The sequence below is a fragment of the Monodelphis domestica genome, chromosome 5 (genome assembly GCF_027887165.1).
Source record: "Monodelphis domestica isolate mMonDom1 chromosome 5, mMonDom1.pri, whole genome shotgun sequence".
NCBI lineage: Eukaryota > Metazoa > Chordata > Mammalia > Didelphimorphia > Didelphidae > Monodelphis > Monodelphis domestica.
Genome location: NC_077231.1, coordinates 35,914,899 through 35,941,070, shown reverse-complemented (window position 1 = coordinate 35,941,070; position 26,172 = coordinate 35,914,899). Strand labels below are relative to the sequence as shown.

General features: G+C 43.7%; 1 protein-coding gene across 6 annotated transcripts in view; it reads left to right on the top strand.

Moving 5' to 3' along the window:
• The first annotated feature begins 6 nt into the window (after positions 1 to 6).
• Positions 7 to 26,172, top strand: part of ASIC1 (acid sensing ion channel subunit 1) — a 30,298-nt gene continuing 4,132 nt past the window's right edge. Inside the window, exons 1-6 of one of the 6 annotated variants that reach the window (XM_056798269.1) lie at positions 7 to 196; positions 22,884 to 22,959; positions 23,940 to 24,067; positions 24,398 to 24,548; positions 25,112 to 25,168; positions 25,892 to 26,045. In XM_056798269.1, the coding sequence (XP_056654247.1) occupies positions 23 to 196; positions 22,884 to 22,959; positions 23,940 to 24,067; positions 24,398 to 24,548; positions 25,112 to 25,168; positions 25,892 to 26,045 (740 nt within the window). In that variant the 5' untranslated portion in view covers positions 7 to 22. Of the gene's footprint in view, positions 197 to 17,344; positions 18,953 to 22,883; positions 23,035 to 23,939; positions 24,068 to 24,397; positions 24,549 to 25,111; positions 25,169 to 25,891; positions 26,046 to 26,172 lie in introns of those variants that run through there. The other 5 variants (XM_056798267.1, XM_056798266.1, XM_056798264.1 and 2 more) reach the window with 5 other exon arrangements.

The following is a 26,172-nucleotide window of genomic DNA, read 5'->3' as shown; positions in this document are numbered from 1 at the left end:
GTATGAGATCCCAGACACACAGATGGCAGATGAAAAGCAATTGGAGATGCTACAGGACAAGGCCAATTTCCGCAACTTTAAGCCTAAACCCTTTAACATGCTGGAGTTCTATGATCGAGCTGGACATGACATCCATGACATGTTGCTGTCTTGCCAATTTCGGGGTGAAGTCTGCAGTGCTGATGACTTCAAAGTGGTGAGGGAAGTGGTGTTTGCTTGGGAGTGTGTGGGAGTCTGTCAGGTGGGTTCCTTAGTTGTGGGAAGGGCTAGACTTGAGATTTATCGTGGAAGTTATTTGCTTAGAGTGGGGAGGGGAGTATTAGCTGCTTTGGGAGCACAGTGTTTGCTCGGGATTCAGAGTGGGAGGGCAGTGTTGCTCAGCACTAAAAGGTTGGTATCTCAGGATGAGTGGGGTGTCCTTCAGCTTTTCCATTTCTTGACTCCAAGAGCAGCCAGGCCCACGCAACCCTCTCTACCTCCCTCATGTTACCATGGCCCTGCCCCAGAGCAACCCCTCTCTCCCATGGCTGTGCCAGAGCAGGGTGATGCCAGGGTACCAGTGGCAGAGCAAATGGGAGTGAAGGAGCAACAGTCAGGGAAACTCTCTCCTCATTTAATTGATCTCCTTGGCTGAAATAGCCATAAGATCCAGAGGTGAGGGAAGGTGAGGAGTTAGAGGTTAAAGGGCATGGGGAAGGTCTCTGGAGCCACAGTCCAGATTGAGGTTCTAGTTCTAGAATGAATAATAATGATGATAGCTAACATTCATAGAGCATTTACGTGAAGGGATGGGAATAACCAGGTAACGGCAACTTGTAAACCAAAGCAAGGTTTATTGAGAAAATTGCCAGCAAGGGTGACTTTCTTGCTCAGGTAAAGTCACACCTTTGAGGGAAGGAACTGTGTCTTTTTTTTTAATTAATTAATTAATTAATTTTTTTTAAACCCTTACCTTCCATCTTGGAATCAATACTGTGTACTGGTTCCAAGGCAGAAGAGTGTAAGGACTAGGCAATGGGGGTCAAGTGACTTGCCCAGGGTCACATAGCTGGGAAGTGTCTGAGGCCAGATTGTACCCAGGCCCTCCCATCTCTAGGCCTGGTTCTCAATCCACTGAGCTACCCAGCTGCCCCCAGAACTGTGTCTTTTATAGGACTAGAGAGCAGTATGGATGGGGTAAAAGTTGAAGGGTCAATGTCTCTGTTGCTAGGACTCAGGCTGATCTGGCAGGGTTTCTGTGGGGGGATAGGCTGTTTCTCAGAATAAGTTTACAACTGGGTACCACAGCAGGTACTGTTTTGGGTTACTTGCATTACAAGCACTAAGAGGAGAGTATAGGCATCTATGTGTGAACAAAATGGAGTAGTTCCCAAAATGGAGTAGCTCTAGATCCATAATTCCCCGTTTGGGGAAGCACAAACATCATGACTAAACTAGGAGCCATGGATCAGACTCTTTTAAGTGGAGTAGAGTACAAGAGATGGTCAGGGGTGCCCCTTGGAGGTTAGGGTTCCCAAGGATTTGATAATCAGCGATTCAAGAATGAATCTAGTTAGCTGTCCTGAGGAGTGCCTGAAGAGCTTTTTCAGTCTCAGGGTGATATGTCAAGATACTTAAACTTACACTAGGAAACAAATGCACTGTGATCATGAGTATCACACAACACCACACACACACACACACACACACAAATAAATCATAATCTCATGCTTCCTCCAATGTCATAAAAGTTAAACAAACTTAGTCATATCTCATACATCCATTAAAGAGACAAACCTTGGAAACAGATTTTATAGGTAAACTAAGTCAGTTCATAGATTAAACTACTAATTTTTTAGAGGGTTCACATAACTAAACCACTTTAGGAAGCTCAAACTTCCTTTTGGCTTTGACCTAAGGAATGTTCAAGAGTTAACATAATTATTTCCATAAGTAGTTTTGTTTGGGTGAGGTTGATGTAAACAGAAGGGAAGCTTTCAATTCACTGAAGTGAATGAATGCAGGAATGACCCTGATTCTTGAACATCAAATAAAAGGAATTTGGGCATACCCCCTTTTTGTAGGCAAACATAAATGTCACAAAACATTCAAGCTAAGGGTAATACTGTATTGATCATTGATGTTAAATAACATGAAGTCTCCTTGTTCTTGGTAACCCACAATCAAAGTCCATGTAATCAGAAGTTACATTTTGAGTCTTTGCTATTTCATGTAGTCATCTGGTACCTGGAAACTTCTTCCTTGGAAATTCTGGACTAGAATTTCCTCATTCTCATAGCAGCTCCAGAATGGACTCTTCCAAGGAGATCAGATTCTTTGGTTCCAAGCCACTTGCAGAATTCTTATTTAATACTACAAAAATCTGCCAGTAACACTCTCAATACAATTTAGTTTTCTAGTAACCAGTTCAAGTAGTGAAAATCAGTCCAAACCTTAAGGAGTTAATCCTTTTAATAAGAGTACTCTAGACAGCAAATTAGAGATCCATAGTTCACTTGAAAGTTCAGAGGATTTCTGCTTTTACATACCCATTGCTCTTCCCATCTTTACCTGGACTCTGTACCAGATCAGCAGACTGAAGGAAGAATATTAAATGGGATCCATGAGGCCTGACTTGGAACATGAGCCCTTTTGTCTCTTAATATTATCAAAGAGACATCAAAATAGGAAAAGAACATAGTTTAAAATTTTTCTTTACGATTACTAATGCAATTTTACATGTCAAATCCATAATCCAGTTTTAAGAACTTATTACTAAACTATACTCAAAGACCATCTATCCCATTAGAAACATTTGGGAGCTAATCATACATGTAACCTAGTTCTTAGAGCAAATAGTATTGCTTTCTCAAAGTTTACTACTTCATTAAGAATGTAAAACTTTTACATTTTATCCTATCTCTGTTTTGAGGATGTGTGTGCATGCCTGTGTATGTATATATGGTGGTTGTTGACGAGGTCTTCCTAAATATGTTATACATATGTTCATATGTACATACATAATTCATATATATTATCCTGAAAGAATGAGATATTTTAAGGACCTGATCTTAATACATGGATATGTAACTACCAGCAAGGGGATGGCAAGCCTAAGTATTCATTCACCTACTTGTTTAGAATGTGGAGTTGACCACAAATTCAGTTTAGAAATAGTAAGATCTTACATACCTGTATGCTATTAGAGTAACTCTAAAATGTTTCAGTATTAATTCAGGAACTAAAAAGATTAAGCATTACAATAAAAAAAAACTCAACAAACTTCTACTATTCATCTTCCCCTGAGTATAAAGATTTGCTATGAAAGGAAAATGGAGGAACCTGTCTATGGTGATATCAAGACTGTCTGATTTAGGGTACAGATTGATTTGCTAAAAAGCATAACAGGAGAAAAAAAGAAATTACCTTAGCTTTGTTTGAGTCCAAGTAAAAGTCATAGCTAACAGCCAATCATACGGCAAAGTTCCACACTATTTCACAGGGTATCATAACTAGATTCAGAATTAACCAGGTAAGAGCATTTTCTATTCAGAAAGGAAATAGCATAATGGGGAAACTGAGCCAAGAGGCTCCTACCTTCACCTGTGCAAGGTCATCCCCTTAATTTCCCCAGGTAGAGATTAGAACACTCTCTTTGGCATTTCCCTTGAATGCTGGACTATTGGCTTAATAATAATTCAGGCATCATACTTGAAATCAAAACTTAGAACAGAACAATATCAAATTATATTCTCAAGGGATTTTTACCTCAAATAGCAACATTTCACTCATCACAGCTTTGGGCTTGGTTATTATTATTTTTCATATGTTACAATAACCACATATTAATCCATGAGCTCATATAAGGACCTAACTAGTTTAAATTCATCCTGGAGCTGAGTTCAAGTCGTTAGAAATTAAGAGAAACCCATATTTAGAGTTCCATACATACAGGGAACACATGATAGTGGATTCAAAAATCTAGAAAAATGCTGGCCACTATAAGCTTCCAGACTAACAGATACTCACATTGCCTATTAACCCCTAAGGCAAAATAAAACCTCTTGAAATCTAAGGTCTATTGTTACTAAATTTGCAAAAGATGTGACTTCATTACATACTATTTACTAGCAGGTACAATGTCATAATTTTCATAAGTGATGGCAAAACAACCTTTCAAATAAAGCTTACTCTTTAAGCAAACTTATAGCTCCTCCCATTTTGGCCAGAGCTGGTTGTAGTTCATCAAACCACTTCTTTATTTTTGTAGCTGCTTTCATAGTTGAAAAGATCTTATGACTCTGCCCAAATAGAAAGTTTCAAGGAACCTCACAGATAACGACACCCCTAGGATGTCTATTTTTCTAAACCCAAAGTTATTATCCATTTTTTTAAACCCTTACCTTCTGTCTTAGATTCAATACTGTGTATTGGTAAGGGCTAGGCAATGGGGGTTAAGTGACTTGCCCAGGGTCACACAGCTGGGAAGCGTCTGAGGCCAGATTTGAACCTAGGACCTCCCATCTCTAGTCCTGACTCTCCATCCACTGAGCCATTCAGTTGTCCCCTATTACCTATTTCAAAGCAAAATATACTCAATTTAAATACTTAATGGTCTTAAATTTTGCAACCACCTTCTTCTTCTGCCTCATTCATTCATAATCCAGTTGCATCCAGGTGAAAAGAAAAATTACTTTTCTAGTGGTATGATTGGATTGCTCTCTGGTTATAATTTTTCTCAGAGTAGCAGCAGGTCTTATATAATGATGTCCCCCAAATCACAATACAAGGAAATCCAGAAGCCCAGCAATAAGAAACAACAATGCAGATTTAAAAAAACATAACACAAAATTTTCTCTCCAGCCAAGTAGTTCAGTTGAATGCATTTCTGAATCCTTATAGAGAAATCATTTCATCAATTTGGGATTCTATACTAATTGCATTTAAAAAAAAATATGGAATAATTATACTTAGTAAAAATAACAATAATCAACATTTATATAGCATTTACCATGTGCTAGATGCTGTGCTGAGCATTTAACAATTACTATGCCATTTGATTCTCACAGTAACCCTGGGAGGTAGGTGTTATTCTTATCCCATTTTACAGATAAGGAACCTGAGGCAAACAGGTGAAGTGACTTGCTCTGGATCATATAGTTAAGTAAGTTTCTGACACCAGATTTTAACTCAGGTTTCCCTGATCTATGCAATTTCTTTTTTTTTCCTCCCTATTTTTAAAAGCCCTTGGGGGCAGCTGGGTAGCTCAGTGGATTAAGAGTCAGCCCTAGAGACGGGAGGTCCTAGGTTCAAATCTGGCCTCAGCCACTTCCCAGCTGTGTGACCCTGGGCAAGTCACTTGACCCCCATTGCCTAGCCCTTACCACTCTTCTGCCTTGGAGCCAATACACAGTATTGATTCCAAGATGAAAGGTAAGGGCTTAAAAAAAAAAAAAAGTCCTTACCTACTGTCTTGAAATACATACAAGTATTGGTTCCAAGGCAATTGGGATTAAATGACTTGCCCAGGGTCACACAAGTAGGAAGTATCTGAGGCCACATTTGAACCTAGGTCCTCCTGATTCCAAGCCTGGCACTTTATCTACTGAGCTGCCTAGCTGGCCCAATTCATATAGTTTCCAACATACTAATTTGAAATGATCCAACAGAATTTAATTGTTTAGTTAAATTAGTAGCTAAGCAACCTAGGAAATAAAAATGTAGCAATTGACTAGTTTTGTGAACAAAGTGGAGTAGCTCTGAATCCACAGTTCTATGTGCCAGGCATTGTGCTAAATGCTGAACAATTCTTACCTCATCCGATCCTCACAGCAACTCTGGGAAGGTGCACAGTAGAAGTTTTTGTTTTTTAAATTGAAATGCTGAATCTTGTAATTGCTAGATTAATCCTCCTGAAACATCTTGGGACCGCTAGGTAGCACAGTGGATACTTGGTATCGATTCTAAGAAGATGAGAGTTTAAAAAAATACTGAAACATCTTAAATATTTTTAATCTGAATTTGTGGTCCTCTCCACACTAGGTGAATGGGTTCCTGGGCTTGCTATAGCCTTGCTGATAGTTAGATATTTCTGTATAAGATTAGGTCTTTAAAGTACCTCATTCTGAAGAATTCGAGTGTATAAAAATAGATAGGGACCTTGTCAACAATTGTCTTTGTGTGTATGTGTAGATATATCCTCAAAAGAGGGGGATAGGATAAAGATGTAAATGTTTTGAATTGAAGCACTTAAGTGCTACTATCACCCCCATTTTATATATGGAGAAACTGAGGTAAGAAGGAGATAAAAGGATTTAACAGGGTCACACAGTGAATAAGTATCTCAGGTCACATTTGAATGCAGGTCTTCTTGCTCTAGCCACTGTACCACCCAAATGCCTAATCAGGTAATAAAGGGTCACTGGAAAGGACCTTAGAAGTCCACTGGGTCACTTCCTTCACTTTACATAATTTGTAATCTGAAGCCAAAGAGGTAAAGCAACTTGCCCTAGGTAACAACAACTCCTATTTATGAAGCATTTTAAGATCCTTGGACTGCTTTCATCATGGCACTGTGCCCTGTCACCACCTGTCACCAGGGAATCAAGGTCTTTTACTGTTCCCATTTTCGAGGTAAGGAGCTAAGCTTCAGAGAGGGAGCACGATGCACCCAAAGACACATAGCCAGTAAGTTTCAGAGCCAGGATATGAACCACGTTCTCCTGAATTCAACTTCAGCATTCTTTTCATGACACCATTCTGCTCTCTTAAAGACCTATCTGTCTCCAAGCCGATGTCCCTGGCTCAATGTTTTGGAATCCCAGTTGTGTATTTGATTTGGTGTATTATTATTATTATTATTACTAATATAAAGTACCTTTCCATCTATCATGTCACTGAATCCCCGTGACAACCCTATGAGGTAGGTGGAACAAACAATATTATTGGATACAAATGCAAAACCCAAGCCATGAAGACATTCAACAATTCCATTCAAGGAGCATTTGGGTTGAGCTTCTGCTGTGTACAAGTCAAATGATAGGCACAGGGGATAGAAAGGCAAACATGAGAACGTCTGCCCTCGAGCAGCTTACCTCCAAGCAGGGTAAGACCTGTACATGTAAGAATTTGAGGAAGAAGAGGGGACTAGCTAGTCTGGCCATCTGAAAAAGGCTTGCCATAGCCAAAAGAACATATGCTGAGCCTAGAAGGACTTCGGATTCGAAGAGGTAATGGTGAAGAGAAAGGCACAGAAGACTTTGCTAAAGCACGGGATGGGAGATAGAATGCCGAGTTCACAGAAAAGGAAATGATTCTTTGAGCTGGAATGTAGAGTATGTAAAGAGGAGCAATGTAAAATTAGTCTAGAAAGATAGAAACTGATGGTGTAAGCCTTTAAATACCAAGCCGAAGAGTTTGTATTTTACCCCAGCAGAAATAGAGAGCCACTCAAGATTCTTGAGCAGGGGAATTACGTAGTCAGAATTATATGATTTTGTTTGAATTGTTTTGACAACTGGATGGAGCAGGGGTTGAAGAGAGGAGATACTGAAAACAGGGAGATTAATTAGGAGATGATTGAAATACTCTAGGGGAGAGATGATGAAGGCCTGAAATAGGATGATGGCCATGACAATGGGGGAGAAGGGGATGGAAGCAAGAGATCTGATGGAGATGTAACTGATAAAGCTTGGCTACTGATTGAATGGGGGGGGGGGAAGAAACATTTATAGAGTGCTTTAAGATTTCCAAAGTGCTTTGCATATATTGTGTCACTTAATTTCCACAACAACCATGGGAGGTAGGTGTTATTATTATCACCATTTTACAGATGGAAAAGCTGAGGCTGAGAAAGGTGAAGTGACTTACCAAAGATTCTAGAAGTGTCTGAGACAGGATTAAACCTCAGGTCTTGCTGGTCTCTGAGTCCAGTGCTCTATCCACTGCACCAAAATGTCTCCAAGGAAGATGATTTGGAAATAATATGACTAAAGTCAGACATGCAACTAATGGCAAAATCCAGGATAGGAAATCCTAGTCATCTGATTCCCAGCCCAGTGCCCTGTTCATTGGAACATAATGCTGATGCTGGAGTCACTGATTCTGCTGCCAAATGGGGGTATTCTTTGTCCCAAATCAAGCCCCCCCCTCCTCCCCCCCTCCCAGACACCCTTGTTGACTTAAGCCTTCTCTTCTTGGATCTTCTGTCTTTTCCCTGGTGCTTCTGCCCCACCATCAATGCTCTTAAGCTCTGGTCTTCTCTCCAGACCTACCAAATCCAAAGAACATCTATAAATAAGAAAATGCACAATGGAAAATGGTATTTTTTTCCTTCCTTTTCGGGGAAGGGGGCAAGCAGTTTGGGAGTTATCTCTCTCTGCCTTGCTCCTTTAAAAATTTTTTATTTTATTTCTTTTTTTGTTACATTTTAAGTCCTGAGCTGTCTCCCTCCCTTCCTCCCCACCACAAACTAGAGAATGCTACCATTTGACATACATATATGTGTATGTGTAATATATATATGTAAAACTATTCCATGCATACATCTACTTATCAGTTCTTTCTCTGGAGGAGGACATACATGTTCTCTTGGTTCTATTCATTTCATTCTTCATTATTTCAGGCAAATCTTGGCCTTGCTCCTTCTCTCAATCCCAGTAATGCTGTACGAGGCATTGCTGATCCCCTAAAGGTCTTTCCAGTGAGAAGGAGCAAAGATGTATGTTCCTTTTCTAACCATTCGGGGATTATGGCATTTGTCTGAGGCCAAACTTTTTTGTCTCTTTTTTGGACATCCCCTACCCTGATCTAAAAACACAAATTTACATTTGAGTGACAGAGTGGTTTGCTGATTAGAGAGTTAGGCATATAAGACTGTGTAACCCCAGAAATTAAATCACTTATTTTCTCAGTTCTCTAGGCAATTCCCTAAAATGTAAGTTTTAGGTGGGTTGTCAGTCTTCTTTTGTGGAGATGAAATCACAGATCTGAACCCAAACAAAATCATCTTAACACACATAAATCTATAAAGTACCTTACCTATGTGATCTCCTTTGGTCTCACAACAATCCTGTGAGGCAGGCGGTGTAACTAGCAGTTTGAACTCCATTTAAAAATTTTTGTTTTTAAATACTTTTCCATGTCTACATGATTAATTTTCTTTCCCTCCACTCTTCCCTCCTTGCACTGGGTTGTACAAATGTTGCCATTTGATACCCATTTCCATATTATTCATTTTTTCTATAGAGCGAGTTTTAAAAGCCTAAACCCAATCACATACCCGTATATACACATGTGATGTGATGTCGTATGTTTTGCTTTTGCATTTCTACTCCCATAGTTCTTTCTCTCAATGTGGTTAGCATTCTTTCCCATAAGTCCTTCAGGAGTTTCACCTCCATTTTTGCAAATGAGAAGAGACTTGGTGGAAGTGAGTGATTTGCCCAAAATGTATAGCTAGTAAATGCTGTAGTTAGGGCTTGAGTTTAGGTCTTTTGATTCCAAGTCCAGTTGTCTTTCTACTATCTAAAGGGCACAAGCATTCGGGCTCTTCTACCCATGTTCTCAAGACTGAACCATTGGATATGTGGGACAAAGAGAGGGCCCTCCTTGGACATTTGTAGACAGAAGGCACCAGAGGAAAAGGCTATGACTTTCTACTTGTTTGAGAGGCTTTGGAGGGATGATGGGTTGGTATTATTTGGAGAGTATTAAAGCATCAAGATGAGATGCAAAAATGCATAAAAAGCAATGTTGAGTTTCAATTGGTCCAATGAGGTTTCTAAATGATAATACTGAGAAATAATCAGTCCATGAAAGTGGGAATGCTGCCATATAATGAGCTCATATAATCAGGAAATTTCTGAGCAGGTATAACAAAATATAAATGTTCAGGGGAGCTCAGAGCTTCTTTTTTCTGCAACAAGATTCTGGTTCTGACTCCAGGGGCATAAGTGGGGCAAATAGACTCAGGGTGTATACCCAAAGAAGGCTTCCAGGGATAAAATGGAATATAGAGCAGCACTACCTAGTTTGAAGGGCTCATGGAAAGTTAAGGTTTTCTTGACACCTAAAGTGGAATTGAAAGCATGGAGGACTTGGACCTCCCAGCATCCTTTCTTCTCTCCCTTTGGATTGTCCCAAATACTCAAAACACAAAGTATATCACCAGAAGCTCCCTTCTGGAAACCTGCCTTGGAACTCTGAAACAGGGTAGCCCAACATAGAGTTCTCGAATTCCCTAGCTTACACACACACACACACACACACACACCACATACATGAATACATACATACTCTGACCAGAGTTGACTCCATGGTATCCCCTCCTATATGAAGGCCTCTTCCCTTGGTCCCCTCTGACCTTCCTGGCACACAGGATTATTCTCTTCCATCTTTTCTTTACTTGATCCCACCCTTCTTTGTTCTTTCTCTATTCCCACTGAGTACAAAATATCTTGGGGAGGGGTTTATGTGTGAAAAAAACCTGACCTCTCCCTTTGTACCCCCAGCTTCCCAGAGCTCTCCTGACTCCTTTGTTCTAATTCAGCCACGGGATGGAGGTTGCAAAATTCCAGATGTAAATCAATGCCTGCTCCCTGGGTTTCTAAGAGATGGATTCATGACCCCCAGGACAGTTGGGTGCCAGCCCTTTTTCTGGGATAATGCTGGGTAGAAAATGAGCTTTCTTGGGAGAGAGGATGAATTCAAAGAGACTCAGCAGATCTAGAGAGGAATTTGGGGCTGGGAAATCCCAAGGGGCAGGCAAGGTCAGGAGTGAAGTAAAGGCAATGAAACATTCCTTCCTGGGATTGCCTTGAAATCTCACTGGCTTCATTCTCAACTTTCCATTCCCAGTTCTCCCAAAGGTAAACTCAAAAGCCAAACTCCAAGGCCCCAAATTCTCCTGACCTCCCTCCCTTACAGTCTGGGTGATCAGTTGCCAGGGCAACAGGGTCTGTGTTCCCTGCTTTCTGGACTACCCTTACCCAGGGCAAGGGGCTGGGCCTTGGGCAGAGAAGGGGCATGGCGTGAGGGAAAGGGTATTGTGGAGCGGCAGCTGCATGCTGATGCTGGGGGAGGGGGTTTGGGGGGGGGGTGGGAGCAGCTGCAGCCAGGGCCTCAGCGCCCAGCTGCACCTTATTTGTCCCTGGCAGTGGGAGAGGCTGATGTGGATGGAATGCTGAACAACGCTGGAATGGGGGGCAGGGATAAATAAGTGCCCAGTTTGTCCAGATGCCCTTTCCTTCCTCCCAGCCTTCACCCCTCCTCTGCCAAAGCTGGGCTCAGAACCTTTCCCTAGAGGTATGGCAGGAGGAGGACAGGGGCCCTTCGAGGGAGGAATTGTGAAGGGGAAGAACCAGGGCACAAAAAAGGGGGTTAAAAAAGAGAGAGAGAGAGAGGAAGCACTGAGGCCAGCGAAGAAGGAGCTAGGATAGAGGAGGCCAGGGCTGGCCAGGGTTCCATGTGGTTCTCGATCTAGGGGCCCTTCCCTCCACCATCTTTTAATGCTTTTCCTCCCTCCACGTACCCACAGCCGCTGCTCTCTTCTCTGGCTCCTGCTCTTCCCCAGTGCCTAGTTGGAGAGCTCCAGCTGGGCTCCTCTAAGGGCCTGGGCCGCAGTGGTGGGTGCCTGTTCTGTGGGGCTCCTAGCAGGGATCTGTTGCTCCCCTTTAAAACTGGGGTGGGTCGAGAGAGCCAGAAAAGGAGAAGAAACAGAATTCCAAACAGCTGCAGGAGAGAGAAGTGGGTTAACAGTGCCTATCTAGAGCTCGGGCTTCAGCTGAGGAGGAAGAATGCATGTGGCCACACTTGTGCCTGCAAGTCCAGCACAGGAGGGGAACTGGCAGCCCAGCTTCCCGCAGAGACTGCCAGCAGTGGCTGAACTTCGCTGTCTGGAGAGGACAAGTGATCGGCCCTGGGGATCCCGAGCTGCCCCTCACTGAGGCGGGAGGAAGGAAGCTTTGGGGCTCAGGAGCAGCACTTCTGGGAAACCAGGAGATCCCGAGGGCAGGATCTTCCCCCTCGCTGTCCAGCTTTCTACTTCCCAGGCTGCCGTCTGCTAAGTGGCTGCTCTAAGCTAATTGATCTCCAGACTGTTGGCTAAAGTAATAGGGAATTGATATAAGTAACTAAGTGCCTCTGGGGGCAGGAGTCAGGAAGCAGCTGGGGGAGGAGCCTCTTGAATCTCGGGCCTCTCTTGCTGTCCTTGAAAGACTTGACTTGGATGGACAAAGCTACAGCAAGGGCTCAGTGGGGGAAAGAGGTACAGCCCAGCCTGATGGAGTGCCTGGGGAGATAGGGTCTGCTTCTAAGGCTCCTCAAATGGTTCTCCTGCAAACGTTTGCAGATGTCCGTGATTCTAGGAGAGGGGGATTGGGGGGAGGGAGCTAAGGATGAATGGCAGGACCTAAATCCTGAGAACAGAGTGTAGAGAGAAAGGTGAAATAGCAGGACTGGAATCCGAACCCTGGGAAGGAGAGACCCAAATACCTAGTGATGTCTCAGCTATCTCTGCTTTTGCTCTATCACCCCTGAAACCTGCAGCCCCATCTTAATTCATCTCTTCAGTAAATCTCTAGTCTACAGTACTCAGGACCCCTCTGCCTCATACAACTGCCTATACCCCTCCCTCTTCTCCATATCCCTAATATCAGCTGAGAATGGGCTCTCTCTCTCTCTCTCTCTCTCTCTCTCTCTCTCTCTCTCTCTCTCTCTCTCTCTCTCTCTCTCTCTCTCTCTCTCTCTCTCTCTCTCTCTCTCTTTCTCTCTCTGTCTCTCTCTGTCTCTCTTTCTCTCTCTCTCTCTCTCTGTGTGTGTGTCTCTCTCTCTCTGTCTGTCTCTCCTCTCTCTGTCTCTATCTTTTTCTCTGTCTCTTGTCTCTCTCTGTGTGTGTGTCTCTCTCTCTGTCTCTGTCTGTCTGTCTGTCTCTCTATATCTCTGTCTCTCTCTCTCTCTCTGTCTCTCTGTCTCTCTCTCTCTCTCTCTCTCTCTCTCTCTCTCTCTCTCTGTCTCTCTCTCGTCTCTCTCTCTCTCTCTCCATATGGACCATATATACCAAATAGATCAAGTGAAATAATATTTGTAAAGCACTTAGAGCAGTGCCTGGAATTTTGAAGTACCTCATTCTTCTTCCTGAGGATTTTCTAGCTCCTTTGGCCCAGTGACTCCCTAAGGTTGGAGAAGTATCACATTAAACCTCAGTTACCCCTGAACTACTGAATGAGATCAGGGATGAGTAGAGGATGAAACTGGGTGTAAGAATTCTGGGTTCTATTCTCAGCTGTTTACCTCTCCCCGTATATTTTTCATATCTCATCCCCCCTACTCTGTTTTCCACTGTTTCTCACTATGGTCCCAGCTACTTCCTAGTTGGATTCCTCTTGCAATATTCATTGCCAAAGTTCTGAACTTCCCTCTGCTGTTAGAGCCACTGACAGAGAGAGAAGAGCAAGCAAGGAATATCTAGCAGTGTGTGTGAGGGGCCTGTCTAAACAATCTGGCCATCTCTTTAAAGATGTAAGTGATATAAATGCAGTACTTACATTCATGTCATGACTTTCTTCCATTCCCAAGATTTGAGCCCTTCTACCTACAACTTGGCTCTCTTTCCCATTTCAAAGACTCTTCCACTGAATCCTCGGGCGTTTTATCATGGCAGAGAAGTGATCCTCATTCCTTCAAAACCATGCCTGAAGAGCAAAAGGCCTAGAAGTGATTTCTGAGCTGGAAAGGCTCTTGAATATGGGTCTGGAAGGACTATTGTCCAGAAGAGCAGCCTAGCTAAGTTTTAGGAGGTTTCTCGGCTGAAAGCCAGCCACCACCAAGTCCCGAAGATATGAATCAAACTGAACTTCATCTTTACCGTGCAATAACATGCCCAAATGCCATGCTTTTAAGCACTCGCTCCCCTGATCTTTTCTTTCTTTGAGGCAAATGAGTTAAGAAGTATGCCCCATTTCTTTAAGATCCATCATGGTCTTTACATGTAAACTTTTCCAAGCCTTCCTGCTATGGGAAAGGAGCCTTGTAGCCAGATAAATGTGGTACTTAATGAGTGACCATGAATCTAGCTCTGTTACTTAATATGTTTTGACTGCCAAGGTATCAGCTTCAGAAATGATCTTGCCAAGTTTGGGGGTCACGTTGCTATCATCTGTAGCATTGCCTGGCTGCCACAGGGCTTTCATATGGCTTCTTGAGCATCACCAGGATGTGTGGCTACATGTGTGCCCAATCTGAGGAGAGACTGTGCAAATATGTGAACCTCTGCATATAGGACAAGGGAATGTTGGGAGGATGCATATGACTGGGGGAGAGTATACCAACATTTATGCAGGTTGTTATGTGTCACAGGGAATATATCTTTATGCTTAAAGGAGGATCATAGACTCTAGAGCTGGAAGGGCCTCAGAGATGATCTAGTCCAAACCGCTCATATCACAGATGGGGAAACTGAGGTCCAGAGATGTTAAATGACTTGCCTGCAGTGACATAGGTTTATAAGTGAAAGCACTAGAATATGAGCTGGGATTTATTTAGCTGAAAGCTATCTCCCTATAGTGTCCATTCATTATAGTATATCTCCATCCACACAATTATGCACATAAACAAGCTTTCCGCTATTACTTTCTTTCTCCAAAAGCAGGATTCTCTCCTCTGTACCACACACAAAATTCTGTGTATGTGTTTTGGTGGATGTATGTGTAAACACACTTCTCTGTATAACATGTACATTTAAAATAACTATTCACTTGTGTCTGACTAAGAGAGTGTGTAACTGTGGAGGGTGGGTATGGATGGTGGTGCAAGCAGATTTCAGCTTAATGTAAGGAAGAACTTCAGCTAAAAATGGAGTTCAGGTAGTGAGTTCTCCATCAATGAAAACTGTTAAAGAAGGACTGGCAGACCTCCTTTCAGGAAGTCTATAAAGGAAATTAGTCCATAGGACAGGATGTTAAACTAAAACGATCCCTTAGGTGTCCTTCTAACTCTAATTCTGTCATGAAGCAGCTGTTCTTGTAAATAGAGCCACTGCACTTCAGCCACTTCGATATCACACTATAGTACAATATGGGCTGCACTATTAGTTTCTAACAATGGGGGGTTGAGGAGGCAGAGCGCTCCTCTTTGTATGTAACAGTGGGAAAGCAAGTCTGCATACATGGACTAATAGGTATCGATGGACATACAGCCTATCCCCAGAGCTGCCTATATTCTATGGCTCGAAAACAGGAAGATGGAAAGAAGCAGAGACATTGAAAGGTGTTCACTCTAGAGAGAGAAGTTCCTGGGTGGAAAGTCACCCAGGGTGGCAAGACTCCCAGGCCCGGAAAGGGGATTTCCAGAGCATTATTGAAGTTCAATGTGGTGTATTCATGAGTGCCTCACTCTTGGCATGTCTTTGTGTGCCATGGGTCTGTGGGTGTGTATTCAAGTGAGTGTGTATAACTCTTCCTTCACCAATGGTCCATCCATCCATTCATAGCTTTTCCTCAGAAGCCTGTGTCCCTGAGAGGCTGGGGGAGATGGGAATTGCTGTTAAGCTCAGAAGAGTTCAGAGCTGTCCAGCCATAGAAAAAGATGGAGGTGGGTCTAGGAGGAAGGAGTCCATTAAAGACTGGAGAGAGCAGCAAGGGAAAAGAGGAAGAAAAGGCAAAAAAGCAGGTTGGATAGTGGGAAAGGGGTTCAGCATCTCTGCACTCTGTCTGTTCTTGGGTTCTGTGAGTGTTTGTGTTGTGGGTCTCTGCCACAGATGTTGGGGGATGCAGGAAGAGGGTTTATATGTCTCTGGTTGGATGGAGAAGGTTATTTGTGCAGGGGAGAGGAAGAGTGGGGAGAAAGAGAGTGCCTGTGTGTGTATGTGTGTATGTGTGTGTACACGTACTCAAGAACCCAGCCTTCCCCTCCTCCTTGTATGTATGTATGTATATTCCTCCTGCCCTGACTTCTAACAATAAAATCCCAGGACCAAATTCTCCCATCCTCACTCTGGAAACTAGCAGCAGGAGTGGCTGGGGCTAGGGCTAGAAGTGCCCTCTAGCGGCCACAGAGAGCATAAGCACTTGCTTATCCCCCCAGCCCTAGATGGATATTGAACTTTTGGCATGCAGAGTACTGGAATGGGAGAGGAGGAGGCACAAGGCAAAAAGACTCTATGGCTGCCCTCAAGGAGCTTATATTCTGGTTGGGAAAAAGATACATTCCCTGAAAATGACTAGAGAATTTCTATACCATTCCTTAATTATTGTGCAATATCATGTAGAGCCTAGAAGAACAACAGAAATCCCTCTTGTGGTGATGGTCTATAGAATATCTGTGTGGGAGATCTCTCTCCCCAGGAACTTTTTTCTTACTGTTTCTTCTTGTTTCTGCTTTTGTAGCTTAAAAATTTTTTTTTGGTGTCTGTGATTTCCCATGTTTCTATCTCTAGTTCTTTGTATCTCTTTCTACCTCTGTCTCCATGTGTTGAATTTTCTGTTTCTCTCTGCATTTCTGGGTATCTCTCTGTATCGCTACATTTCTTGCTGCATCTTGGCTTTGATACATTTTTCCCCTCCTCCATTATGCCCTTCCTTCTTGGCAAGGAAAGAGGCTCATGTTCTTTATGATAGAACCCAGGCATCCTGGATCCCAGCCATTATCCAACACTGAAAAGCCCTAGGAGTTTGCTTCCTATTTGTCCCAACCATCCCATCTTCCCTTCAATATCCTAGCAAGATTCTGAATGCAGCTGGAAAAAAATAAAGGGTTACAAAGGAATGAGGGAGGAGCAGAGGGAAGGGAAGAGCCCGGATTGGAGCTATGACATAAACAACAGGACTACTCCTTACGCAGAACAGAACTGGGGTTTCTTCTAGCATCTGCCTCTTCTTGCTTTGACATAGCAGAGCAAGAGTTAATCCAACTCTCTCTCTCTCCTCCCACCCCACCTCCCTCTCCTTCTCCCCTACCCCCTTCATCACTGTCCCAGCAATGGAGACTAGGTTTGACAGCTCAAGTTCCTCCCCACTGGCATGAAGTAACCAGAGCTCCACTGAGGGACAAGGGGGCCTAGAGGATTAGAAGAGAATGGGTTGAGGTTATAGGACCCAAGAGCCTCCTGGAAGGGGAGAGCTGAATATGTTTGTCTAGGGTCCAGAGAGGCTGAATGCTTGAAGTGCTAAAGGCTAAGAGAATGAGGAAGGGGCTAAAGGATGGGATAGAAGGGCCAGCACATAGGAACCCTGAGGTAAAGCAGCCTTGGTTCTCAGATCTCCCATCCTGACCTTGGCCCCACAGGTTAGGATAAGATTTCTAGAACTAATGTCTGAAAGGCAATAGGAGTATGGGGGGGGGGGGAGGAGAGGGAGGGTCAAAGCAGGAGGCAAAGAGGGGTGGAAGAGCAGCCAGGGAAGCTTCTTAGTTGATTGAGGGGGTATATCACCCCTCCCCATGCTGGGAAATGGCTACAAATGGGTCTGTGGTCACTGAAAGACTTCTGCTAATGGATCTTTGGGCTGCCCTAAAAGCCACAGAGGGAAAGGAGGGGTGGGGAAAGGGTGGGAGGAATCAACTAAATTTGTTATGGGATGGGTGGGGAATGGAGTTAAGTGTCTAGTAGAAAGAACTAGAGCAATTCGAGAAATAAGAGGGGAGTTATGGGAAGATGGATGGGTTAGCTTCCTAGCTATAGGAAGAAGTTAGTCAAGTGCCATGATTTAAAAGGACCTGGGCACCATAGTCTCAGAAGAAGGACTAGATTGGGAAGAGAATGGAGAAAAAAGGCTGGTATGAGTTGGGAAGTGATATAAACCAGAACCTGGAGTAGAAGTATTTAGGGGGAGGGACTTGCTGAGAGAGAGCTCCTGTGGCTAACGCCACAGGATTATTGGGTGATTATTGGACCAGCTCCTGCCCTTGGGCACTGATCGCTAGTTTAAACAATTGGAATCCTATGGGATTCCTCATCTGGAAGGAGGGTAAGAGTCCCCAGCCCTTAGCTGAAGCTGGAAAGTCAGAAGGGGGCTTTCCTTTTCTATCAGCACCACCTCCCCCTTCTTACAGCCATCAATTATTCAGCAGCAGAGATGACTGAACCACTCTGCCTCTACCCCAGCTCCGCCCCATGTTCCCTCCCTCTTCTTCCTCTACACGCTATACTTAGGGCTCAGGCACAGAGAGCTGAACTGCTTTGGGACTCGACTGGCTACCATTGCCATTCAGCCTAGGCCTGGGCATCTTATCCCCTTCTCTTCTTGCTCCTTCCCTTTCTTCCTTCCATCCTTTGAATCCCATTGACATCATCCTTCCATCTCCCTCCCCTGATCTCCCAAAGATGCCTATCCAGATTTTCTGCTCCGTGTCCTTCTCCTCCGGTGAGGACCCAGCGTCTGTAAGGGACAGCTGGGGGAGCAACCATCAGCAGCAAGAAGAGTCTGAATCTGAGTCAGAAGAGGAAGAGGAGGAGAAGGAGGAGGAAGAGAAAGAGGCAAAGGAGGAAGAGGAAGGCTTAGCTCTGGACCTGGTGTCTTTTGCCAATAGCTGCACCCTCCATGGTGCCAGCCATGTTTTTGTATCAGGAGGCTTAGGGCCACGCCAGGTGTTATGGGCTGTGGCCTTTGCCCTGGCACTGGGCACCTTTCTGTACCAGGTTGGGGATCGGGTGACCTATTACAGAAGTTACCCACATGTGACATTACTGGATGAGGTGACCAGTTCTGAGCTAGCCTTTCCAGCTGTCACCCTTTGCAACATTAATGCTGTGCGGCTGTCCCAGCTCAGCTATCCTGACCTACTCTACCTGGCCCCACTGCTTGGGCTGGAGGATGGGGAAGACCCTGGCGTGCCCCTTGCTCCACCAGGCCCTGATGCCTTTTCTGGGGAGCCCTTCAATTTGCATCGTTTCTACAATCGCTCCTGCCACCGGCTGGAGGACATGCTGCTCTACTGCTCCTATCGAGGGGGCCCTTGTGGCCCCCACAACTTTTCTGTGGTGAGTCAGGGTTATCCCTCTTCATCCCCAATAATCCCCATTACCTCCAGGGGCATCAGCATCTTCCCAATGGCTTCTACTCCAGGTGGCATCTGGTCTGCTAACAAAACTCCCCTCCACAATGCCCTTCCCCCAAGAGAAGGGTTGGTTTTGATTTTTTAAAGGGCCTTTGCAAACTTTATCCCCACCTCCAGTCCATCTCTAAATGATAGATCTGTTTCAGGGGCTTTGGAAGTAGGGAAGGAGACAGAGGAGGGTTTACAAGAAGGAGAAAAGAGAAGATTTAAGGTTGGGATCCTCTGAGGTTTGGTCAATACCCAGGAATTTGAAGGACAGAGGAATAGGAAAGAAGATTCTGCCATTGTCCATTAGAAGACAGAGGTAGGGGGAGGCTCTGGCAGACAATTAGTTACCCCCCACAGCATCAAGACCAGAGACAATGACTTTCTGGACACTCTCATGGCCTGTACAGAGGTATGTTTTTCCCTTCCTGTCCCAACGCTTTTCCAAACCTCTATCTTTGTTCCTCCAAGTTGTGTGTGTGTGTGTGTGTGTGTGTGTGTGTGTGTGTGTGTGTGCATTCCTTTGCCTCACAAGGTCAAGAGTATATGTGAGCAGTAATGGGATATGATCTTCCCCTGCCTGGCTTCCATCCATCCCCAGCTATTCAGAATCCTTGGAGAAAGGGGAGTTAGTATTAGGAACTGGGAATCATTCTGGTTCCGAGGGTCTCACTCCCAGCTCCAATATTGCCTAACAGCTCATAGCCTATATAGTGTATGGTCAGAGATGACCGTGCCACCCATCCTCTGAGTTTTTGTTGTCATTGTCTTTCATACTTACAGAGGACCCAAATTACATCATGATATTGGCGTCAATGTACAGGGCATCCAACTGTGGCTGATCAGACCACTACAAGCTCAGAGGGCTCTGCCATAGTCACAGGAAGACCGCAGGTTGGGCACAAATAGTCCTGTTCAGTTTCTCTGAAGTCTAGCTTCAAAATCTTGTCAGGATCCTCATGCCAGGAGGAATTGGGGATGGACAGACTATGTCACATCAGAAAAGCATAGGGACCTGGGAGAAATGGGATTATTGAACTCCTGAGCCCATAAGAATTCCCCAAAGATCCTAGAGAGGCGGAAAGGAACATCAGGAGGAGAGAAGAGAAGTTTGGGGGAGAAAGGTTGACAGTGCTCAGGAATAATCTGAAACCTCCTCTGGAACCACAAGGTGGCAGCAGTGTCTCAGAGCAGGATGCCCTAAAGTTGATGTCATCAGGGCTCCAGATTGGCAACTCAGTGGGTCCACATCCCACATCCCCTCCTAGTCCCATTATTTCCCCTACTAGCGACAGATACTAGACCTTCAACTTCCTTGGAATCCTCTGTAGGACACATTAAATATTCAAATCTTGAATGAATTAATGAATATATATGAGACTTTTACCAGAATCATAACATTAAAAAATGGAAATATTCTTAGAAATAATCTAATTCTTATTTTTAATTAAAAAATGTTTATTGATGCCATTTGTCCTTAAACCAGTTTCCCTATTTCCCCATCACTCGCTCCAGAATGAATGCTTTTTTGTCAGATACAGAAACTATATACAATAGTCTGTCCTGGTAGTCCCCCACCTCTTTGTTGTAAGAGAGGAGGTGTGATTCATTAGCTCTTCCCTGGGAACTTTGTTGGCTTTTCTATTGCTCAGAGTTCAAATCTTTTACGTGGTTATAATTGTTACATGTATTGATCTCTTCTTAGTTCTGCTCATTTTGAACTACATCAGTCCATACCAGTCTCCCCATTTCTCTGACTTCTTATTTGTCATTACTTACAATACAGGAAGATTATTATATACATATATATATATATATATATATATATATATATCAGGGTTTTTTTAGGAGTTTCTACCTCAAAAAGTGTTGAATGTTTTGGTATATACCATACCTTAGTTTCTTTCTTTGACTTTCTTGTCTTCACTCTGCTCCCACATTCTGTAGATGAGGCTAAGGAGGGGAAGTTCATGCTTAAGGTCACACAACAAGTAAATGGCTAAACCAGGAGCTGAACTCAGGTCTTCTGACTCCAAATCTATTGTTCTCTCCAATACACCATGGTACCTTAGCAATACCTTACTGACAGTCATCTGACTCTATGCTCCCTGTGGCTCTGGAAGGGAGGTCAATGGACTTTGATTTTGGTTTAAGAGAAGAGAATTTGGGAGTCTCAGACCCTATGGCTATGCTATCTGGACTTTGTCCTCAAAATGGAGGGGAAAGAGTATTTTTCTTAGTTGTGGAGAGGATTAGCAGGTATGTCTCCTGGCTTACTGGATTCTGGAACCCCAGATTCTTCTGAGGGTGGGAATTAGGGATCAGCAAAGAAATCATGATTTTCTTCTTCTTATCCCTGACCCAACTATACTCATTGTCTCTTTTTTTCCTGAGCTATCCCTTTATATGGGGTTCTTAATTCTAGAGTCCATTAACTTTTTAAAAATATATGTAACTCAAAGTATTAATTGGTTTCTTTTGTAATTCTGTGTATTTTGTTTTATGCATTTAAAAACATCATTCTGAAGAGTCCATAGGCTTCACTAAACTGGCAAAAGGGTGGATCTCTCTCTCTCTTTCTCTCTCTGTCTCTCTCATACACACACACATTAAGAACCCTTGGTCTATATTAATTCTATAATTTTCTTTGGGATACTACACTTTTCAAAGGTGATAGTACTCTTGGTCACAACCACATACTCCCAGTTTGTGAAAAACTATTATTCTTAATTAGTGCCGTGAGATTGATTTAATAATTATGGACATTTATATAGTGCTTAAAGTTTGTAAGATATTTTCCATATATTACCTCATTTGGTCCCCACAACAACCCTGTGAGGTAAGTAGTTGTGCCATTTTATAGATGAGGAAAGTAAGGCTTGGGGAAATTAAGTAAATACTTATGGTGTCACAGCTAGTAAACATCAAAATGTGAGCTTTGAACCCAGTTCTTTAAGACTCAAAATCCAAGAATATTTTCTCCAGTGCTCTATCCTCCAGACAGTGCTTCCTCTCTCCTGAGAGGATCAAAAAGAATGAATCATGTGGGCTGTGGGATAAACACTGAAAGGGCCAACTGTAAGTCAAGGACCTTTTTATTTGTAAGCAGAGATTTCTTCTGGCCCTCTATGGAAATTCTTTTTCAAGTGTTACTTGGTTAGTTGTTCTTAATACCCCAAGAGATAGCAGAGAAGAGCCTAGGTACCAGTTACCAAAAGGGAGGATTCACCTAGACTCAGCTCAGCATCTTAATTCTTTCTCTGTCCCTGCCTCTTTCTGTAAGAAGGGAAGCAGAAAAATGAGGGAAGTTACATGGGACTGATGAAGCATGGGATAGCTAGGGAGACTTCTCTCTACCATGGAGGTCAAGGATCTGGGCCAAACTCATTGATAGCTTTGGTTTTCAGTTGTGACTGGCATAATGGTACAGGACCTGGTGAATGTGCCTACTGATTGGGCCCCTACTACCCAAAGGACAATAATGGATATGACAATATGAGAAGGGATTAGGTGATAAACTTTGTTTGTACTGTAATTGATAAATTAATTAAGGAATTAATAATAGAAAACCAAAAAGTTTAGCTATTGGACAAGAGAAACAGGGTTGTAGGGGTATGGGAGGGGAGTGATCTGAGATTGATAGATAGACTTGAGGAGAGCCATATTCCAGATGGAATGCTGGTGTCACATTGTGGGAGCAAGGTGTATTCTTTCCTATGGGTATAGGCCTACAGGTTCAAGCTCTTGGTAAGAGGGCTAGTTTAGGAGTCTGGGCAAAATCTGGGTAATTTGTCTTAGTATTGAGGGACAAGAAGGTTCCAGAGGAGAAAATTCTCAGGCTCAGGCTTTGTCTCTTTGCCTCCCACTAGGTCTTTACACGCTATGGAAAATGCTACACATTCAACTCAGGCCAGGATGGGCGGCCACTACTCAAGACTATGAAGGGTGGGACAGGCAACGGGCTAGAAATAATGCTGGATATCCAACAGGATGAGTACCTGCCAGTTTGGGGGGAGACGGGTATGGGCATTCAACTGCCACTACCATCACTATTCAGGGTACCATCTTCCCAGCCATCCTGCATCATAGTACTTATTCCCCAAAATCTAAGCCCTAGAATATTACTTTTTCCAGGTCAAAGCCCTCAGTGAATATTTCACAATGTCCCTGTCCATCTAGAGTAGGGAACTTCCTTTTTACTTTGTATATTTTTCTGTATCTTTTTTTCTTTGACTCCCAGTGTCTGTCTGCCTGCCTGTCTGTCCCTTCTTTCTTTCTTCTATCCCCACCCTGGCTCAGTTCCTCTCCAAGGTAACCAGCCATCATTTTCTTTCAGGAGCCGCCACTCAGCTCTATAAATAACTCCATCTTCTCTCAGGCTGCCTGCCATCTGCTCTCAGGGGCCTTGGGACAGATAGGCGAGTGGGGGTAGGGGGAAGAGAGAGAGAGAGAGAGAGAGAGAGAGAGAGAGAGAGAGAGAGAGAGAGAGAGAGAGAGAGAGAGAGAGAGAGAGAGAGAGAGAGATTGAGAGAGAGAGAGAGAGAGAGAGAGATTAAGAGAGAGAGAGATTAAGAGAGAGAGAGAGATTGAGAGAGAGAGAGAGAGAGAGAGAGAGAGAGAGAGAGAGAGAGAGAGAGAGAGAGAGAATGATGGATAAGTAAAAGATGAGAATAATAAGTAGGGGTCTTTTTTAACCCAATAGTTCTTTGACTCCAGTGGAAGCTTGAGAGTCTTAACCCTTACTCCATCCAAGTAGCCACACTTTCCCTCCACCTTGTAAGCATTCTAGCCCCAATACTCCCAGTCTTGAAGTATCAGCCATGATGATTTCCAGGATAACAAAGGATGGGGGCAAGCTATGTTAGGAAGTCACATCAGAAGAACCCTCCCTTTTGTAAGCACTCTTCCCGACATTACTATTACAGATGAAACTTCCTTTGAGGCTGGGATCAAGGTACAGATCCACAGTCAGGATGAGCCGCCTTTTATTGACCAGCTAGGCTTTGGCGTGGCTCCTGGGTTCCAGACCTTTGTGGCTTGCCAGGAACAACGGGTAAGCCATACGTTAGAAAAAGAATCTGCTGGTTGGGACCTGGTATATGGGAAGGAATTAGAACTAGAAACTGGGAAAAGAGTAGAAATCTGATTGGAGGAACTGGGAAAGCAAAGGAGGCAAAGGGGATGAACTGGAGCCAAGCATTTAGAATGGAAGTTAATCATGAAAGTAATGGAAAGTTTGTAAAGAAAGATCCAGGGTTTAGGGAGATTACCAAAGGGAAGAAAAATACTAGCATTCTGAATCCTTATCAACATTAGTTAGGGGCCTTTGGGGTGATTTCCCCTCTTACCCCCATTAGTCCTGGTTTCCCCACTTTCCCTACAGCTCATCTATCTGCCTCCACCCTGGGGTACTTGTAAAGCTGTTACCATGGACTCAGATTTCTTCGATTCCTACAGCATCACAGCCTGTCGAATTGATTGTGAAACACGTTATCTAGTGGAGAATTGCAACTGCCGCATGGTGCATATGCCAGGTCTGTCCCTAGCCCCAGTTTCCCCTCCCCACAAGTACTGACTATACTTAGAAGGACCTGAAGGGTTTTTTCCCCACCAATTGTCTCATAACTTCTTCTACAACTACCTCCCTGAAGTCCTATAGTTTTTCTCTGACGCACAGAGTCCCTCTAGTTCACTATAGTCTGCTCCCCAATTGGTTTTGCACACAACTATCTCCCTTATTCAATGGTATCCTCATTCCTGAATGATGCATTCAATTACTGATAAAATATATATGACTAGCATGTGTTTTCCCCACTAACAGAGTGGTTTATACTTCCTTCCCCAATAATCTCCATCCTAGATCTACAGAGGTACTGCATAGTTCTTCCCCCTCACTCCTGTCCCTATTTGTATGTCTGTCTCCATTCCCATTTAACGATCCTCTGGCACCCTTCCAATTCTGCTTAGTATAAGGGAAAGAAAGGGAAGGGAACAAGGTTGTGGACTGCTTGAGATTGTGTAGGAAGACTCTCCTATCTTCCTTCTCTCACTTGTTCTTCCCTCTTCTCCCCCCTTCCTCAATGTTTCTCCTTTGTAGGTGATGCCCCATATTGCACACCTGAGCAATATAAGGAGTGTGCAGACCCTGCTCTGGGTGAGCTCACCCCCACTGCTAAGAACTATGGTTCTGTTCTTCCCTCCCCTAGTCACTCTATTTTTCAAATCCTTCATTCTCAAACAACGTCCCAGGAGAAGCCTTGGACCTCCACTGAAATCCCAAAGGAAAAATTTCTTGAAAAGAAAGCTGGGGAGGCTTTCTTTGAAGGCAAAACTAATGTCAGGTCCACTAACTCCCTACATTTCCTTATTAAGTTCTTCCATCCCCCTGTTTTCTGGTTTGAAATCCCCAACATCAGGGTAATGAAGACTTAGAGAATAAAATTGAGATCCTTGTGAAAATGCATGTCTTCAGCTGGGAGAGCCCCTCCCCCCTTTCTCTCTCTTATTAGAAGGTGAGTTTGCATTTATCAAATTAGCTGACAACTTGGTCTCTAAGGGGATGAGACACAACACTGGTAAATGTATAGGAATATGCCAGAATTCAGGATGGAAGAACAGGACAAGGTACTTTAGAATTAGGGTGATTGACAAGGGTAGCCTAGGGGAGGAGGCACAAAGGGTAGGGGATGATGAGGAGCTAAAGACAAATTTTGCTCCAGACTCAGATTTGTTCAGAGAGAGCCATTAAATAGTTTGTGCATGTTTTTGTTTGGGGAATAGTGAGAACACTGTTCCTTGAATGGGATCAGTGCTCTATGGTGTCCTGATCAGTCCCTGTTCACTCCACTTCCTCCTGTCCCCTGGACCCCTGTCCCAGATTTCTTGGTGGAGAAGGACCAGGATTATTGTGTGTGTGATATGCCCTGTAACCTGACTCGCTATGGGAAGGAGCTGTCCATGGTCAAGATTCCCAGCAAAGCCTCAGCCAAGTATCTGGCCAAAAAGTTCAACAAATCAGAGCAGTATATTGGGTGAGAGTCTTGGCTGGGACTGGGGCTGGGCATGAGAGATGGGTGTAGGGTCTGAAGATAGACCAGAGTGTAGTGCCTAAAATGACTATGCCAACACCACTCAGAAAGGGGCTTCTTTGGAAAATGG